Consider the following 17,269-nt stretch of genomic DNA (forward strand, 5'->3'; position numbering starts at 1 on the left):
AATTTTTTTTCTTTTTAACAATAGAACAATTTTAGGGGTGCCTGGGTGGCTCACAGTTGGTTAAGCGTCCGACTTTGGCTCAGGTCATGATCTCACGGTCCGTGAGTTTGAGCCCTGCGTCAGGCCCTGTGCTAACAGCTCAGAGCCTGGGACCTGTTTTGGATTCTGTGTCTCCCTCTCTCTGTCCCTCCCCTGCTTGCACTCTGTCTCTGTCTCTCTCAAAAATAAATGAACATTAAAACAATTTTTTTTTTAAAAACCCCACACACCGGGCTCAGTCGGTTGGGTGACTGGCTCTTGATCTGCTCTGGTCATGATCTTGTGGTTGTGGAAACAAGCCCCTTGATGGGCTCTGTGCTGGGTGAGGAGCTTGCTTGGGATCCTCTCTCTCCCTCTCCTTCTGCCCCTCCCCTGCTTGCATGGACACACACACACACACACACACACACACACACGCACGCACAGTCCTTCTCTCAAAAAAAATTGGGGGCTTGTATTTTGTATATCTTCAGAAATTCTCCTTTTTAAAAAATATTTATGTGTTTGTTTATTTATTTTGAGAGAGAGAGCATGCAGAAGAGGGGCATAGAGAGAGAGGGAGACAGAGAATCCCAAGCAGTTCCTCATAGTCAGTGCAGAGCCTGACACAGGGCTCGATCTCACAGCTGTGAGATCATGACCTGAGTTGAAATCAAGAGTCAGACACGCAATTGACTGAGCCATCCGGGGGTCCAAAAAATCTCCTTTTAGGGGAAATGTATTTTTATTTTATTTTACAAAAGCATTGGTCTACAATACATTGGAAATTAAAAAAAGAGAGATTTCAGGATGGTTTGCCTTTTGGTCTAGAAGACCATGTTAGGTCCTGGTAGGTTCTGAGAACATCTGCAACCACATACCTTGAGCACTACAGGACCTCATCTGCTTTGTGGTGGAGGAGCTTGAGACGCATAGAGCAGTGCACGATGTACCCAGCAAAATGTGAACAGCCTTGGGCAGAGTGCCCTGGCTTTCACTTACACTCAATGACCACAGTACTGTGTTTTCATGTGATTAAAATTTAGGGCGTGCACGGTGGTGACAAGAGTGGGGAGCAGAAGCAGGGTGAAGGGAGGTTAGAACAACACTTTCATCCAACCAGGGTAATGCTATGGGAGCAGATGTCTCCACCCTTGTCCCTGCTGTGGTCGCAAGGCAGTTAGACAGCCCCTTGCTTTGCCCCAGATCTCCTGGTCACACCCCAAGACAATCAACTCAATGGTGGGAGTTTCTTAGGAAGATATCAGCTACTGATTTGGGGGAAACCATATAGGAGTTTCCGGCAACTCATCCTAAGAGATTATTTGCACTCTGATCTCTGAATGGTAAAAGATGAATGATAAATGATCAAGTCGGGGAAGTTTATCTCCAGAACGATTTCTGCAACTCGTAGGTGTGAGGTTTTAAACAGATGTTGCTGGCAGACCAACTAAACATAAATATTCCCCTCCCAGGATTCGGAAGGTGCCCAGCCCAGCCATGTATATAAAGGGACTGAGCCAGACGGCTTGTCAAAGGAGGTCATAGCTCCTTCCCTCCTGGGTCTCTGTCTCCTTCCAGCTGGGCCTTCTCTTTTGGCTGCTTCTCTTGATGCTCTAGTAACCATGAGCCGCCAATTTAGCTCTCGGTCAGCATTTAGCTCCAGGAGCAGGCGGTTTTACAGCATTGGCTCTTCCACAGTCTCTCGTGGTGGGAGTCGGGCTGTGGGGTCTGTGTGTCAGGCCCGAGGCAGGTGTGGTGGTGGTGGTGGTGGTGGTGGTGGTGGTGGTGGTTGTGGGTATGGGAACCAAGCCAGGGGGTTTGGTTCTAGGAGCCTCTACAATCTGGGAGGCAGTAAGAGCATCTCCATTAGCTTAGTGGGGAGAAGTGCCAGTGGTTTCTGCCAGGGTGGGGGAGGGAGAGGGGGATTTGGAGGGGGCAGAAGCTTTGGGGGTGGTGGCTTTGGAGGTGGTGGCTATGGGGGAGGTGGTTTTGGAGGTAGCAATTTTGGGCTTGGGGGCTTTGGTCCTTCCTGCCCCCCGGGGGGCATCCAAGAGGTGACTATTAACCAGAGCCTCCTGCAGCCGCTTCACTTGGAGGTGGACCCTGAAATTCAGAAAGTCAAGACCCGGGAGCGGGAGCAGATCATGGTCCTCAATAACAAGTTTGCCTCCTTCATCGACAAGGTGAGTGCCTCAGGGGTAGGTGGGTCTCTGGCCCCTGATCAAATTACGGAAAGGGCCTTGTGCCCTTTCACCTCTTACCACCTTGTGCTGCCTCGGTTCGGTGGTGACAATCACTTCCAGAAGCATATGTTCTGGCACCTTAAGAAAGGAAAGCATTTACCTCATTAGTCCTCAATTTGACTTACTGAGGCAATTTATTTTTATTTTTTCCTTTTGGCAGGGAAGCAGATAAGAAGTGTGAAAATACCCAGACAAAATACATAGTGTAGTGACTTCATTGTCATTCATCACTATTCTCTTTCCATCCACCTGCCCATCCATCCGTCCATCCATCTGTCCACCCACTCACCAATCCATCCATTCATCCCACAAACATTTACTAAACCTCTACTATGTGTCAGATACAGTGCCAGGTGCTACAGAGTGACTAGAACACAGGTCCTGTCCTCAAGGAGCCATGGCACAGACTAAGTGAATGCCCTGGGGAGGGGTATCGCTGGGGGTTAAGGTGAATAGCATACTAAGTAGGATTCTCTCAGAGTTCCTTGTTTTAGCTCATCTAAGGCCAAGAATGAGCCAGATGGAGCCACTGAACTCCTCTCCCTAGCTCCCTAATTAAACCTCAGAGTAGCGCTGGTCCAGACCCAAAGCAGCGATCAGAGGCTGGTAGAAGGCCTATGGTGAAGACCTTCCTCCAGCATTTCCTTTTGTCCACAGGTAGAGGCATGGCAGCCACTGGAGGCTTCCCCAGAAAGTTCTTTGCTCCTGGGGATGTAGGGGGAAGAACCCCAGGGCACAAAGTTCCCTGGATGCTCAGTGACTTTCTCTTAGTCCCAGAGGAGTTCAGCGTTGAGGCCAGAGCCTGACCTGTGGTCTGACTGTAGAATAATCATGACCAAAGTCTACCATAGTGCTGTATACCCAGCCTCTGATATCTGGGCAAATGCTGGGGACAGGACAGAGTGTGTGAGCTGGGGCAGGAAGGGTAAGAGAGGTGAGGCCCAAAGATGGCCAAACAGGGGTTCAACAGAGCAAAGTGCCTCTGGCTACTTCTGGTCACCCTGGATGGGAAATTTGGCTGCATATCACTACACCTCAGGCATGGGAAGGGACTGGGAGCACTTGGCTGGAGCAAGGAGGTGACAGGTGAAGGAGGCAACACTGGAGGTCAAGACTAGGACAAAGGAGGAGGAGGGATAGAGAGGGCTGGAGGTGAGTGAAATGGCCACGGGCTACTGGAAACTGATACCCTAGGACTCATTTAATTGGGGTTCCTGCCATTAAGATGACATTTGCTTCATCTTATGGCATGGGGCTGTGGGCAGAGGCCAAGTTGTAGGAGACTGTGGCAACCTGTCCTTCTTAAGAGGATGGCTTGTCATGACCGTGAGGAAAAGAACCCTCATCCAGGAGGGCTCTGGCGTGGCTGGAAGGGAGAAAGATTCTACTGCAGTGGATTCTGACTCTAGTTTCTGATCTGGTCTTTTCTGCTCTCACCCTTAATCCCATTTGGCCCATTCTCAGAACCACAGGAGAGCCATCCTTTAAAACATCACATCATGGGGTGGGCACCTGCGTGGCTCAGATGGTTAAGCATCTGACTTCAGCTCAGGTCCTGATCTCATGGTTTGTGGGAGCCCACTTCAGATCCTCTGTCTCGCTCTCTCTCTGCCCCTCCTCTGCTCTCTCTCTCTCGCTCTCTCTCTCAAAAAAGAATAAACATTAAAAAACCCAACAACCCATCACATCACTTCTCTGAATCCTCCACTGGATGTTTGTCTCATTTGGAATAAAAGCCAAGATCCTATAGGGCCCTTTGTGGCCTGGCCCTCCAACCCACAGCTGCTGCTAACCCCTGGCTTGCATTTGTGAGAATTAGGCAACATTGCCACCACTGGGTGGAACAGCAGTCAAGCTGCAAGTGATAGTGAACAGAAAGAGGGCTGGAGCTTAGCTCCCCAGGGTACAGACTCATGTCTGCAGTGACCCTACACTCCCTCCCTGCCTCCTTTCCTGTTTTTCTCTTGCTTACTATTCCATTCTTGCATCCTCCAGCACCACAAGCCTGCCTGGGGCCTTTGTTCTCGCCATTCCTTCTGCTTTGAACTCCTGCTTCCTGAGAGTGGTCTGGCTTCCTCCTTCATTTCTGTTGGGTCTTTTCTCGGATGCCACTATCTTAGTGAGGCCTTCCCTGATTTCCCCCACCTTTTAAAAAAATGTTAACTTATTTATTTTGAGAGAGAGAGGGAGAGAGAGAGAGCACCAGTGCCAGTGGGGGAGGGTCAGAGAGAGAGAGAGAGAGAGAGAGAATCTTGAGCAGGCCCACATTCAGTGCGGGGCTTGATCTCATGACAATTATAAGACCATGATCTGAGCCAAAATCAAGAGTCAGACACCCAACCAACTGAGCCACCCAGGTGCCCCTGATCTCTTATTGAAGTAGCCCCTCTACACTAGCATATCTGTGCAACATTCCTGTGTTACTTTTCTCCATTGTGCCTCAGGCCATTTGACACATTATAGAGTTCACGTGCCTCTGAGTGTAGACTCTCAAGGCCAGTCACCACCCTGGGGTAGAGAATTCAAGCTCAGATGAACAAAGCCAGGCCAGTATTCCCGTGGGAAGAGATGGACCTCCCTCCTTTCCCTCCTGAGTTCCCTTTTTTTGTTATTGGTACTACAACAGCCTTTCTCTCCATTTCTACTCTCAGAGGGTCCAAACTGACACCTAAATGGCTGACTCAGTTTGTTTCAACACGTATTTGTTTTGAGTACTTATCATATGCCAGGGACTCTTCTGGGTGTTGGAGATTCAATTGTAAACAAAATAGACAAAATCCCTGACTTCTAGGAGTTTCCATTCTGTTCAGAGAGATGGCTGTCTACACTCAGAGGCAATTCCAAAGCCCTTAGCATTTCATTAGTCCATGACACCTATGAGCTGTCTTCCCTGTGTTGAGCACAGACCCTGTGGATCTGAGCACCTTGTGTCCACAGGATAATGAAGCAGACATGGTCCTGCCTTCCTGAGGCTCCCCCCAGCAGGGGAGGGATGTGCTCAAACAGCACCAGGTGATGGCAATCACAATGATGCTAAGGGGAAGGAAGGGAAGGCTACGAAGGCAAGACCCCAGGGAGATGCCACCTTCATTGAGTTTAGAAGGGTACATGGGAGTTAGCCAGGCAAAGAGTTGGGGAGATCTGGGTTGCTGGAGGCAGTGAGAGGTCCCTGTGGCTAGAGTGTCACGAGCAGGAAGGAGAGGGGCATGACAGGCTGAGAGGGGTACACTTTTTCTAGTAAGTTCAGCTCAGCACGATGCTAAGTTTCATCTGTGCTGATGGGACACAGCCCAAGAGTGTTTGCAGGGAGGAAAATCGCAATGGCTTTCAGTGATTTTTCAAGTGATTAAATCCCATTAAAATTGCCTGGCACTCCCTGAAGCTGGTCTCTGCCTCTACAGTTTGGGTGGCCTGCCAGGAACCACAGTTTCTTTTGCTGGTGTGCTCCCAAGGTATCATGTGCGTAGGGGAAGAGGGTGTTACAGCTGACCTGCCTTCATTGTTTGATGTGGAGATTCCTCGTGGGCCCATGAGATTGTTTCCTTTCAGTCCCCACAATACTGAGCACAGGGCTGAGACCCCATGTCTGACTGATTTCTCCACCTCCCCGCAGAGCTGCGATAGAGTAAATTAGGCCAGGCAGCTGGCATTTCCCACTGGGGTGTTTCCAGCTGAGGCAACTTGTGTGAGCTCCCTGCCTTTCTCTAGATGGGCCATCTTGATTCTCCGAGGTCTGGATAGGCTGTGCGGTTGCCCATTTTCCTACCCGTGGGGGTGCTTCTTGGACCCGCAGCCTGGTGTGAACTTGGACATCTCTTGCTCTTAGGTGCGATTCCTGGAGCAACAGAATCAGGTGCTACAAACAAAATGGGAGCTGCTGCAACAGGTGAACACCTCTACCCGGACCAATAACCTGGAGCCCATCTTGGAGAGGTACATCGGTGAGCTGCAGAGGCAGGTGGATTTTCTCAATGCGGAGCAGATGCGCCAGAACACGGAAATCAGGAGTATGCAGGATGTCGTGGAGGACTACAAGAACAAGTGAGACCCCAGGCAGGGCGAGGGGGCCAGGGAAAAGGATGGCAGGATGGCAGGGAACTGATGCAGGGGCAAGATGTTCTTAACATTAGCGTTCATGTGCGAGGTGCGGACTGGGGTCCTCAGGTATAGAAGGGACCATCTTGCCTATGGCAACTCTGGGGGGATGGTCCTGCCAGGCAGCTCTCAACTGTGTTAGGCGATGAAGAATAGACTATCCTCATGGTGCTAGACCCAGATGAGCCAGTTTCCAGTGGACTTTGCCACTTTCTAGCTGCTTACAAGTTTTTCTTTCTAAGTTTTTAGTGTTCACCTTCATAAAGTGGGGATGGTAAGCCCCCTTCCTGTTCGGTTGCCATGACCGGTGGATCTGGGCTCTCAGATTCCAGTGTAGCAGGCTGGCTGAGTAGGCTGGAGTGAGGTGGGGCATTTGCATTCCTAGCGTGCTTCCACATGATGCTGGTGTTGGTGGACTGGGGACCACACTTTGAGAACCACTTGTGTAGATGACATTATGCTTAACAAGTTCCTAGATTATGTCTGCACATATCAGTCCTAACTATCATTCATCATAATGGTGGGGACTTGTCTGATTCCACATCAGTGGCTCCTGCACCGTGCAGACAACAGAGCAGCCTCACCCTCCCCACGCTCGGGGTGCAGGGTGTTACTCTTGACATCATCCTGAGACGCTAGTCAGAGAGTCAAGAGTATGTGACTCAAAAAGGGAAAGATAAAACTCAGCCTGAAGGTGTTGGGGGCGAAATTGTAGGTGACATATTTTCTCTTTAAAATAATTTAGAAAACGTATTTATGTTATCAACTGTAAAAAAAAAAATGAGTGAGTGTGACACATTTATAAAAGTAAAACATCAAAAGAAAAACGGACCCTTTGGGAGTGTTCTGTGTGGCTCTGCACTTTCCACGTTGGGTCGTTGTCCCTTCCGTTGACCTGGAAGGCCAGGAGCTGGCTTCAGCTGCTTGTTAGTGAGAGTGGCAGGCTCTGGCAGGGTGTAGCCCAAGTCCAGGATGGTAAAAGTCTGGGAAATTCCAAGCCTCCTGCTGTGAGGAGAAATCTCAAGGAGCCAAGGTCAGCCTCTGCAGCATTTCTGTGGTTCTTACCTCCCCCCACAGATATGAGGAAGAAATCAACCGGAGGGCCAGCACTGAGAATGACTTTGTCGTCCTGAAGAAGGTGAGGGATGAGAGTGATCCAAGGGGGGCTGTGGGCTCAGGGGGCTGAACAGAGTGAGGAAATCTTGTAGGATGCTGTGTGACCAAGGGGTGCACAGGGTGACCGGTGCAGGCAGCTTGCTGAGGGCATGGCCTGAATGTCAGGCCCTTCCCCTGAAGGGTAAATCTGCAAGTGATGTTGATAGGATTCTTGAGGTCTCCTTGGGTGCTTATCTCTCCATAGTCATGAATGTGAGGTTCAATCAACTGACTCCTTTTGAACATCAGTTATGTGTGGCCTTGGGATCTGGGGGGGTGGTGCTGGGGTGCTGTGTGCGACTGACTAGGATGAGGGGCTTGGTGGCACATTTCCTGCTGGCCTTCTGGCCAGGAAAGCCAGGGCTTTTGCAAGTTCTTCACTGGAGCAAGGTGTGGAAATTTGCAGGCAAGGAAATAAACTGAAGGAGGCTTTGCCACTTGTCTGGGTCACCCAGTGAGCTGGTGGCAGGCGACACCTGGGCAATAAAGTCAGACTCTCTTTGCTTGCCGTTCAGGATGTGGATGCTGCTTACATGAGCAAGGTGGACCTGCAGTCCAAGGCAGATGCTCTGTTTGGGGAAGTCAATTTCCTGAAATATTTATTTGATATGGTGAGTTCAGTCCTCATAAGAAACCTTCTCTTTCCTCATATCTCACAAAGGGTGTGGGCTGTTAAGGGGGAAGGTCTGAAACCCACCATGACCCACTTAGGGATTCTTCTCCCCAGTCACCTCCACTCTGTGGGACTGGAGTCAGCCCCTCAAATCCCAGTGCTCAGATTCCTGGGTGGGGGTGCTGGAGGTGGGAGGCAGGGAGAGTCCCAAGGCAGGAGATGGAGCAGCCCTTGATTCTACCTGGAAATGAGGTTAATACCTGGGACATACAGGGGCAAAACTGACCACAAATCATCAGTGCTGGGTAGCCAACACGGCTACTGGGGAATTCTGTAGGAGAGGACAGTGTGGATCCTAAAAGGAATGAACATGAAGCCCGCAGGGGTGAGGGATAATATGCTCCTACCACCTCTGGCCCTACTGTCACTCACGTCCAAGTTGTGGGCGCCTGCCCTGTCTTGGGTCTCTCCATTCAGCAGATGAGAGAGCTGAGACACTGAGAGACTCAGTCTTTAGCTCAGTGATTCAGCTTGTCTGTGGTAGAGTCCAGGCTCCAAACTGAGTGAGTGGGTACACAAGTAGAGCCTTTTCTACTGCCTCTGAGAGCTCATGTAGTTTTCAGGGAGCAAGTCTGCTCGTCAGAGGGCCCAATCCAAGATGGCAGCCAAGCCAAGTTAGGTGGGGAGAGAGGGCACAGGAGAGGGATGATGGGCAGGTACCTACCTGGGCTCGGAGTTCAGGCTCCTTTCTTTTCCCCAGGGGCTAGGTTGGGGGCCTTTACCTTTAGTTAAGGCACCTCTCAGTGCGTAACAACCATTCACAGAACTTTCCCCAAGATTCCCATCTGGCCCAAGCTTCTGGAGTCCCCAGAGAGCCTTGAGGGGAAAGTAGAGGGAAACTGAGGTTCTGGGAGGAGAGTGGAAAGACTCAGCCTGTGGTCCATGCCTCGCAGGAGCTGTCCCAGATGCAGACACACATCAGCGATACCAATGTCATCTTGTCTATGGACAATAACCGCTCCCTGGATCTGGACAGCATCATTGATGCAGTGCGGACCCAGTATGAGCTGATCGCACAGAAGAGCAAGGACGAGGCCGAGGCGCTGTACCAGACCAAGGTGACCATGCTGCTCCCCTCCCCCCAGACTTGGTACCTCAAACCAAACATACCCCACCCCCCGAACTTGTATCATCTTTCTCTTACTTCAGAGGTAATAAATGAGTATGTATATGTATCTATATACATTTTATACATATATATGAAATTTTTTTCTACTCCTTATAACAACCCTGTGAGGTAAGGATTTGATTATCCCTATTTTGAAGATAACAGAGTCTGAGATAGCCTACTTTCCCTAGGGTCTGACAGCTGGTAAGCAGCAAAGGCAGGGTGTAAATATAGGTGTCCTGTCTACAAACCCATGCTATAAACCACTATAATGTTTTTATTATTTTTTTCATAATGATATCTTAAAAATTTTTATTTATTTGAGAGAGAGAGAGAGAGCAGAGGAGAGGCAGAGAGAGAGGGGGACAGGGCATCTGAAATGGGCTCCATGCTGATAGCAGTAAGGCCAATGTGAGGCTCAAACCACGAACCATGAGATCATGACCTGAGCTGAAGGTGGACATTTAATCTGCTGAGCCACCCACACACCCTTTTTTTTTTTTTTTTGAGAGCAAAGGAGAGAGAATCTTAAGTAGGCTCCCAGGCTCAGCACGGAGCCCGATGTAAGACTCAATCTCATGACTGTGAGATCATGACCTGAGCCAAAATCAAGAGTTGGACACTTAACCAACTGAGCCACTCAGGCGCCCCCAAAATGATATCTTTGAAACTATAGTTTTGTACTTTTCTCTTTCACTTATTATTTATGAATTCTGTTCTGTGATGTTAAACATTCTACATCATTTTTAATAACAGCATGGTATTCTGCAATAAGAATATACTCTCATCAAATAAACATCTTTGTGGCTAAGTCTTCGGGCACATCTTTGATCACTTCTTTAATGTAAATTGACTCAGCCCTTTTTGGAGTGTGAAGATTGTAGTTAAGTGTCAAAGGCCACTCGCTACATTCTAAACTCCTGGCACTTGAGATCTGCCTTCTCAATTCCAACCCTGGCTAGCCTCTGTCCTGCAGACAAGTGTTCTGAGAGCCATGGATTTCGGCACCAGGTTGGGGAGGGAGATGGTCAACAGGGACGGCATCGGAATTCAGAGATTCCCTTGAGCCAACCTCCCCCTTGCTTCCTCCGGGGCCCTGTCTATGGGTTCCTATTGATGGGGCCACAAAGACACAGAAATCAGACAGGGAGGCGAATGGGAATAAACAAGGAACATGCTCAGGGCCTCTGAGGAAATGAGTCCTGGCTGTTAGGGAAATCGTCCTGGAAAAGGGTAGGAAGGAGTATGGTGTGGTAGTAAAAGTAAAGGGGTCTCAATGTGGGGAAGGGCCAGTGGTAAGGCTTAGATGAGGGAAGACAAGGTGGAAAAGGGCATCCAAGAGCAGGTTTATCTGTGCGGGGTATGGGTCTGGCCCAGAGACTGGTGAGAAGGAGGGTGGCTTGAACAAGATTGTGTGTGTGTGTGTGTGTGTGTGTGTGTGAGAGAGAGAGAGAGAGAGAGATGTCATAGCTCAGATGAGGGAGCTATGGTACAGGAGAGTGTGTATGGGGGGTATGGGGCCCTAGTGGCGGGGGTGGGGCATACTCGGGAACTATCCCAGGGACAGTAGCTTTGGGTAGGGTCTGGGAAGGCAGACTCACTCCTCTTGGAGGGCCTCCGGGTGAGCAGCAGGCTGACCATGATGCTGCCTCTGACCCTCAGTACCAGGAGCTCCAGATCTCGGCAGGAAGACACGGAGATGAGCTGAAGAGCAGCAAGATGGAGATTGTTGAGCTGAACCGCACCATCCAGAGGCTGCAAGCAGAGATCAGCAACATTAAGAAGCAGGTGAGAAGGATGCTCGGATATGGGGGAGGTGGGGGGCGGGGCTGAGCAGACCAGCCACCTCCCACAAGGCTGCCAGATGGGGCTCCTGAAACTTCACCCCCAACTTGGTCCTTCTCTGTGGTGATGGTTTCCTGAGCAGATTGAGCAGATGCACGCGGCCATTTCGGATGCAGAGGAGAGAGGAGAGCAGGCCCTGCAGGACGCGCAGCAGAAGCTGCAGGGCATGGAGGAGGCCTTGCAACAGGCCAAAGAGGAGCTGGCCCGGCTGCTGCGAGACTACCAGGCGCTGCTGGGGGCCAAGCTGTCCTTGGACGTGGAGATCGCCACCTACCGCAAGCTGCTGGAGGGCGAGGAGAGCAGGTGGGCCATACTTTGGGGCAAAATGCGGCCGCACCCCTGGAGCAGTGAGAGGAAGACCCGGCTTCTCCGGGAAGATTGGTAGCCCATCCCTTAGGGCCACAGCAGAAACATTCAAGTCAGAAGCAGAGGATGTATGAGTCCAGGGTCATTGTCATCATCCCCTGCATCCAACCACAATGTTTCTCTCCCCAACCCAAGCCATTGCGGCCAATGCGAAAAGCCTCCAAAACACCGCTTAAACCCCCTCTGTAGCCCCGCACTCCCGGACCTCCTGGGCGTGCGCACCCACCTTTCCCGAAACTTGGGGACAGCTGTCCCTGCTCGTGAGCGTCTTGGCTCCTGATGCCTCCAGGCTGCGGCCTGCCTTCCGTGGGGCTTCGTGGGTCTGGCTAACATGTGCGCTTTGGTTTTCCAGGATGTCAGGGGAGCTGCAGAGCCACGTGAGCATCTGTGAGTAGCAGAGCCCAAGCCGGGTGGTTGGGGCTGGGTGGGGGCAGGGCCCACGACGGCTGACACCAGCCGCTGGCCCTGAGCCTTGTCGTTTCGGGTTCTGCACAGCTTAACGCAGAAGTGAGCAGACAAACTGCAGCGCCCGGGTTGGGGGGGCGGGGGGGGAGGAGAAGTCGCTGAAACAAAAGGTTACAGTTTTAGTTCTTACTCATTTTACTTTTTCTGATACAATCGCCCGTAGCAGCTTGGAACTCTTTAGGGTATAGCAATAATGAAAACGGGTCTGGACATCACTGTGTCCTAGGAGAAATACTTAAGAAAAACGGGAACCCTTTCATCCGATGTATCTTTTTGCAAGTCAGATGATGCCAGCAATTAACGATGTAGGAGGGTGTCTGAGGGCGGGTGCAGGCGGGTGCTGTTGGGTCCCCCACTACCCCTCCACCCCCCTCCCCGTCCCCTCCCCCTGCCAATCCTTCTGACCCTGTTCCTTTGGTCTGCCCTCTCCCCACAGCTGTGCAGAGCAGCCAGACCACCGTCAGCGGTGGGGGAGGCGGCGGTTACAGCAGTGGCGGCTACAGTGGCGGCAGCTCTCGCAGGGGTGGCGGCGGCTACGGCGGCGGCGGCGGCGGCGGCGGGGGCTCCCGAGGGGGCAGTGGAGGTGGTTATTCGGGCGGCACCAGTGGGAGCTACGGAGGGAGCAGCAGGGGCAGCAGCAAGTACGGTGGCAGAGGCGGCGGGGGCTCTTCCCGCGTGCAGATCATCCAGACTTCCACCAACACCTCCCACAGGAGAATCGTGGAGTAGAGGAAAGGCTCACTCCAGTCCCCCCAGCCCCCATCAGCAGGGCTCTCTCCTGTGCCCTCCCCCATGCCCTTCCGGAACCCCTCTCACTTACCTTTTCCTTATGGGTCTCAGCAGTTTTGCCAATACATCCCACTCTCGCCAGGCAAGCAGGTAGATAGTGGATAACCCCCAACAGCAGATCTGTCTCCAGAGGGTGCTGGCTGCCAGGCAGAGTCACAGCCAGACACACTCTCAACTCAGACTCCACTGGGCTGGCCCCGCTCCCGCCCCTGGGAACACCCAAGCGCCCCAGTTTAGAGATGGAGAAAAGGAACCCCCCCAACACCCCCCCCCCCCCCCCCCCGTAGTGTATCTACAAAGCAGATAATAGAGCGTTAATGTCAAGGACCCCAGGTACCTCACTCCCAGGCTCCCTTCCCTTGCCCTTGGGCTGCTCTCTGCACAACAGCCCATCCCTTAGGGCCACAGAATGAGGCCTCTGGGCAAGTAGCTTGGCAAGGGGAACCTCTGTGCCTGCGGCTCATTACTGTCTGTTGCTCTGTTAACCTCCTACTTTCATTTCCTTCATCCATGGAGAGTGTGGATTTGCTCTCCTATTCAGATGCCTGTAAGTCATGTCTGCTCTTGCTTCGGAATCTCTGTCTTAAGAAGCGTTATCCTCTGGGTTAACAGCCCAAGGTAGGAGTATTTCAGAGGGCATGCGTCCTTGTTCCCCTGGGAGGACTAATTATCCCTAAATGGAGGAGTCAATGAACAAATAATCTGGTTCTGTTGTGTCCTGCTCTTCCTGAGAGCTGCATTCTTTGGAAGCCTGGCCCTTCCTAAACTCTGCTCCATAACAGCACTCCTGAGAATCGTCTAGTAGGCTGGGCACATGCAGCCCGGCTCTGTTTTGTCCGGGTGCCCAGGCCCTGGAGAGTTTGAGGATCAGACACGGGCCTTGGGAGGGTTCAGTCCTGAACCAGTTTGGAAGCTGCCTGTTATTTGTAAGGAAACTTAGTGCCCTTTCCCAGGTCTCAAAGTCCCTTCTGCCTCCTCTTCTCTGTGCCTGAGCACGTTGTGAGAATTTGATGCTTAAAATATGCTGGAGGGGACTGGGAGGGGAAACTATTGGCCAACTAGCAGGCCTTGAGAGTGGAAAGGTGGCTTTACTTCTCAAGTCACTTTCACTTGTTTGTTGAGTCCTAATATGACCAAGTCCATAATTCTCTTGGGGCATCTGATGGGCTCAGTGTGGGCTCCTTGGGGAGTGCTGTGACTTCATCACTTCATGGCTGAAGCTTATTCCTTGAAGGGCTTGACAGTTTTGGTGTTTCTACAATAAAATTTTCTGTGATCTCAAACTGCCGTTTGGTCAGAGATGAGTTATCTCCTTTTAAATTTCTACAGGCCTCTGAAATTATTCGTATTTGGGAAGTGAGGTTTATTATTTTTATTCTTTTTTAATTGCATGAGTAATACATGATCTTAAAAAGCCTTGCAGACATAATCCTACTAGTCCTGAACATGGCCGATCGCTCCAAGATCAGTTACACATTTGTTCAGCAAGCATTTATTTAGCTCCTACTGTGTGCGGGCAGTGGCCTAGGCACTGGGAATGTAATGTTGAATGAACACATTTCTGAATCTTAAGGCACTCACAACCCAGATGATAGATTATAGGTGAGGGGAGTGTCCAATGGGAGGAGGAATCAAAGCATGTGTCCCTGTGGGCCTTCTAGCCTGGGGGCAGAGACGAGGCCTCGCCTGTGGACACCGGCAGAACCTCCATGGTAGGAAAATCAGGACCTGCAGCAGGTGCCGACGTTGGGCAGGGGAAGCGTGGCCCCGAAGCTTGGCCCTCCAAGAGGGCTGGCAAGCAGAACATGACTGGGGAACAGAGTGGAAGTAGATGCGGACAAGAACTCAGGCAGGCAAGTAGCCTGCTGGAGACTCAAGGATAAGAGAGGGTGGAGTGAACGTGTGAGTGAGGGGGACAGCCTCCTGGGAGAAATGACCCCACTGACAAGAAAAGAGACAAGAGACTAACCCATTGGCCCAATGGGGGTCATGGCAGAATGTTTTTAGTCGATGCCCCTGGGGGAAGAACAGACCCAAAATTCAAGAATGTAGCAAGTTTAGCCATCACCTTATCCTACGTGATATTTCTGAGTCTGTGTAAAGGAGTCACCTAAGAGATGTGACCTACTTTCTCACTCCCCGAGGGAACAGAGATGATAATTGGGGATGGGATTCATTCACATATGACTGCAGCCCATACTGATAAGACAGTGTGTTCCCACGCACACGCCTACCCTCTCTCTGAAAAGTTTCTTCTCTTCTCACCTTGGCCACTGGGATCAGGCTGGGAAAGGAAAGGTGGGCAGAGGGGCTGCCCAAAGGCAAGGAGAGAGGGCGCAGACAGAAGCCATGTCACACTTGAAGTAAAAAACCAGGAGCACAGGACAAGGACGGGAAGAGAGAAAACAGTAGTAGGCATAAACATGATTTAGAGTATTCAGCTGACAGTGACAGCACATGAGCCAACAGCGGTTGGTGGCCCCTGGGGAAAGGTACAGGGACCAGGAAGATAGTAGTGTACCGAGCCTGCTTTGGCTCTTCTGTTGTCAGACCACTCTGAGGACATTCCTAAGTAGGAGTCCGTGCGGAGGACAGTGGCCAGGATGGCGGTGGGGGGCAATCAGACACCTGGCCATGGGAAAGCTTTCTGTGTGGGGGAATGTGACAGCTAAATGCATAGGTCTGCATGGTTCCTTGGCAAAGGATGGTCGCCTCCAGCTGATGACCCAGATGGGCAGACGGGAGCCACAGCAGATTTGGCTCAGTATAAGAAGCAGCTTTTGAATGATCCTGAGATGGAAGACACATGAGGAATTGGTGCATTTCAAGCAGAGGTTGGCAACTCTCTGGCAGGAGGTGAAGAGAGGGAGGGAAGGATGTGTGGGAATATGCATAAGGCAGTGATTCATCTGTTTGCTGTCCTAAGAGTTCACAGGATGGATCCTGAGAAGAAAGGAATTTCCTCTCTATTTTATATTTGGAAAAATTAGGGTCAGATGCCAAGGAAGGATCAAGTCATGGAGAGGCTAACGGCCAGAGGGCCAAGGATTGTAAAACAAACCTGAGTTTTCCGACGCCATCAGACCTATTTCAGGGTGTGGATTTGATTATCCCTGGGATCATGCATATGCATATGATATTCTTAGGGACTCCAAGTGGGCTCTGGAAAAAAACACAAGGGCAAGGCCGATCAAAGGTCATCTTGCCCATCCTTCTCCTTCAGGGCAGGAATTGGGATTGTCCCAGAAAACACGGCCCTGCTTTTTCTCTTCAGAACCCTTGACCTTCTCAATCATGGAGAACTGGGTAACAGAAGGAGGGAACCCTGAATCCCAGAATATTGAGGATATTGGAACAGAGATTCCATAGGGCAAAGTCATGCGAAAGGTGGGGCAAGAAGAGAGGAGTTAGCCAAGAAGGATCTTGGATTCCAAGGAGAGGCCTGGATATGATATTCCGGGCCTGAGCAAGGGGGCTGGAGCAAAATGATTCTGGAAGTGGAGAGGCTTCCTGGTATAAACAATACTCTTATTCAAGACAATGAAACCCCAATGAATAAGTGCTTCTCACTTCAGCTCACCCCAGTGACAACAAGGAGCAATTCCATAACCCTCTACCATGTACAAAATGCTGTCACATATACATACATACCAGGGTATGACTCTCACTGGCCCTGGGGGAGGGCTGGGGAGAACACCTGTGGTCCTTCTAGGGATCAGAAAGCATTCCCTCCCTGCTTGTGGTCAGTGCTACTCCCACAGGATTGATACTCACAGGGAGTCACGCACGCCCATCCACCAAGCAACAGAGGGGCGGGCGGGCGGGAGGGAACATGGGAGAGGGCAGGAGGCAACTCCCAGGGAGAGTCTGCCAGCTGCTCCTCCCTCTGGGAGGCTGGGGCCGGGCAGGGCGCTCTGGGAATCTAAATTTAATTCCACCAGCTTCTCATCTACATAGATTTTCATCTAGGAACATGGTGACAGCAGGAGCAACCTTTGGCTCAGTAAAATCCTAACTCTGTCTGACCTCAGACAAACTATGTTTCTGGGCTGGGAAAGTCCTCGATGTGAGGACGTCTGTCGAGAAGGTTGCTTCACCCTCAACTACCGGACCTTTAGCCCAGGATGCCTCTTCCACTTCTGAGCCATATGCTCCAATAGTTCCTCTTCAAGCTCGTAACTCCCATTCTTTGGTTGGACCTGCTACTCTGGGCTTATCAGCTTTCTGATCAGTACAGGAAGCTGTGTGTCTTTTGGGCTGATCAACACTCTGTTGAAGGCTGAGCTGGGAACTCGGGATGTGGGGAGGTGCTTGAGCATGGGAGGATTGGCTCTGAATGTCCCAGTGCCAAGCCTGAAGGTTTCCGGGGCCACATGTCCCGGTGTGCTCAGCCTTGGGAATTGTCCCCACCCTGCAGAGCAGGTATTCTGCAGTAACAGTAATCCCCAGTCTAGTCTAGCCCCTTCAGCTGCATTTGGCACTCCCTCCTGTATGTGATGGGGCCCTAGC

At 51.2% G+C, this 17,269-nt stretch overlaps 1 protein-coding gene across 1 annotated transcript; it reads left to right on the forward strand.

Annotated features, from left to right (window-relative positions):
• The first annotated feature begins 1,643 nt into the window (after positions 1 to 1,643).
• LOC120247244 (keratin, type II cytoskeletal 1b-like) lies at positions 1,644 to 13,008 on the forward strand. Its single transcript, XM_039255075.1, has 9 exons — positions 1,644 to 2,204; positions 6,091 to 6,305; positions 7,437 to 7,497; positions 8,030 to 8,125; positions 9,081 to 9,245; positions 10,958 to 11,083; positions 11,223 to 11,443; positions 11,859 to 11,893; positions 12,408 to 13,008. Exons 1-9 carry the CDS (start codon positions 1,644 to 1,646, stop codon positions 12,698 to 12,700), a joined length of 1,773 nt encoding a protein of 590 aa, XP_039111006.1. The 3' UTR covers positions 12,701 to 13,008.
• The last annotated feature ends 4,261 nt before the right edge of the window (positions 13,009 to 17,269 follow it).

Source organism: Hyaena hyaena, unplaced genomic scaffold (assembly GCF_003009895.1).
Source record: "Hyaena hyaena isolate Hyena2069 unplaced genomic scaffold, ASM300989v1 scaffold_510, whole genome shotgun sequence".
NCBI lineage: Eukaryota > Metazoa > Chordata > Mammalia > Carnivora > Hyaenidae > Hyaena > Hyaena hyaena.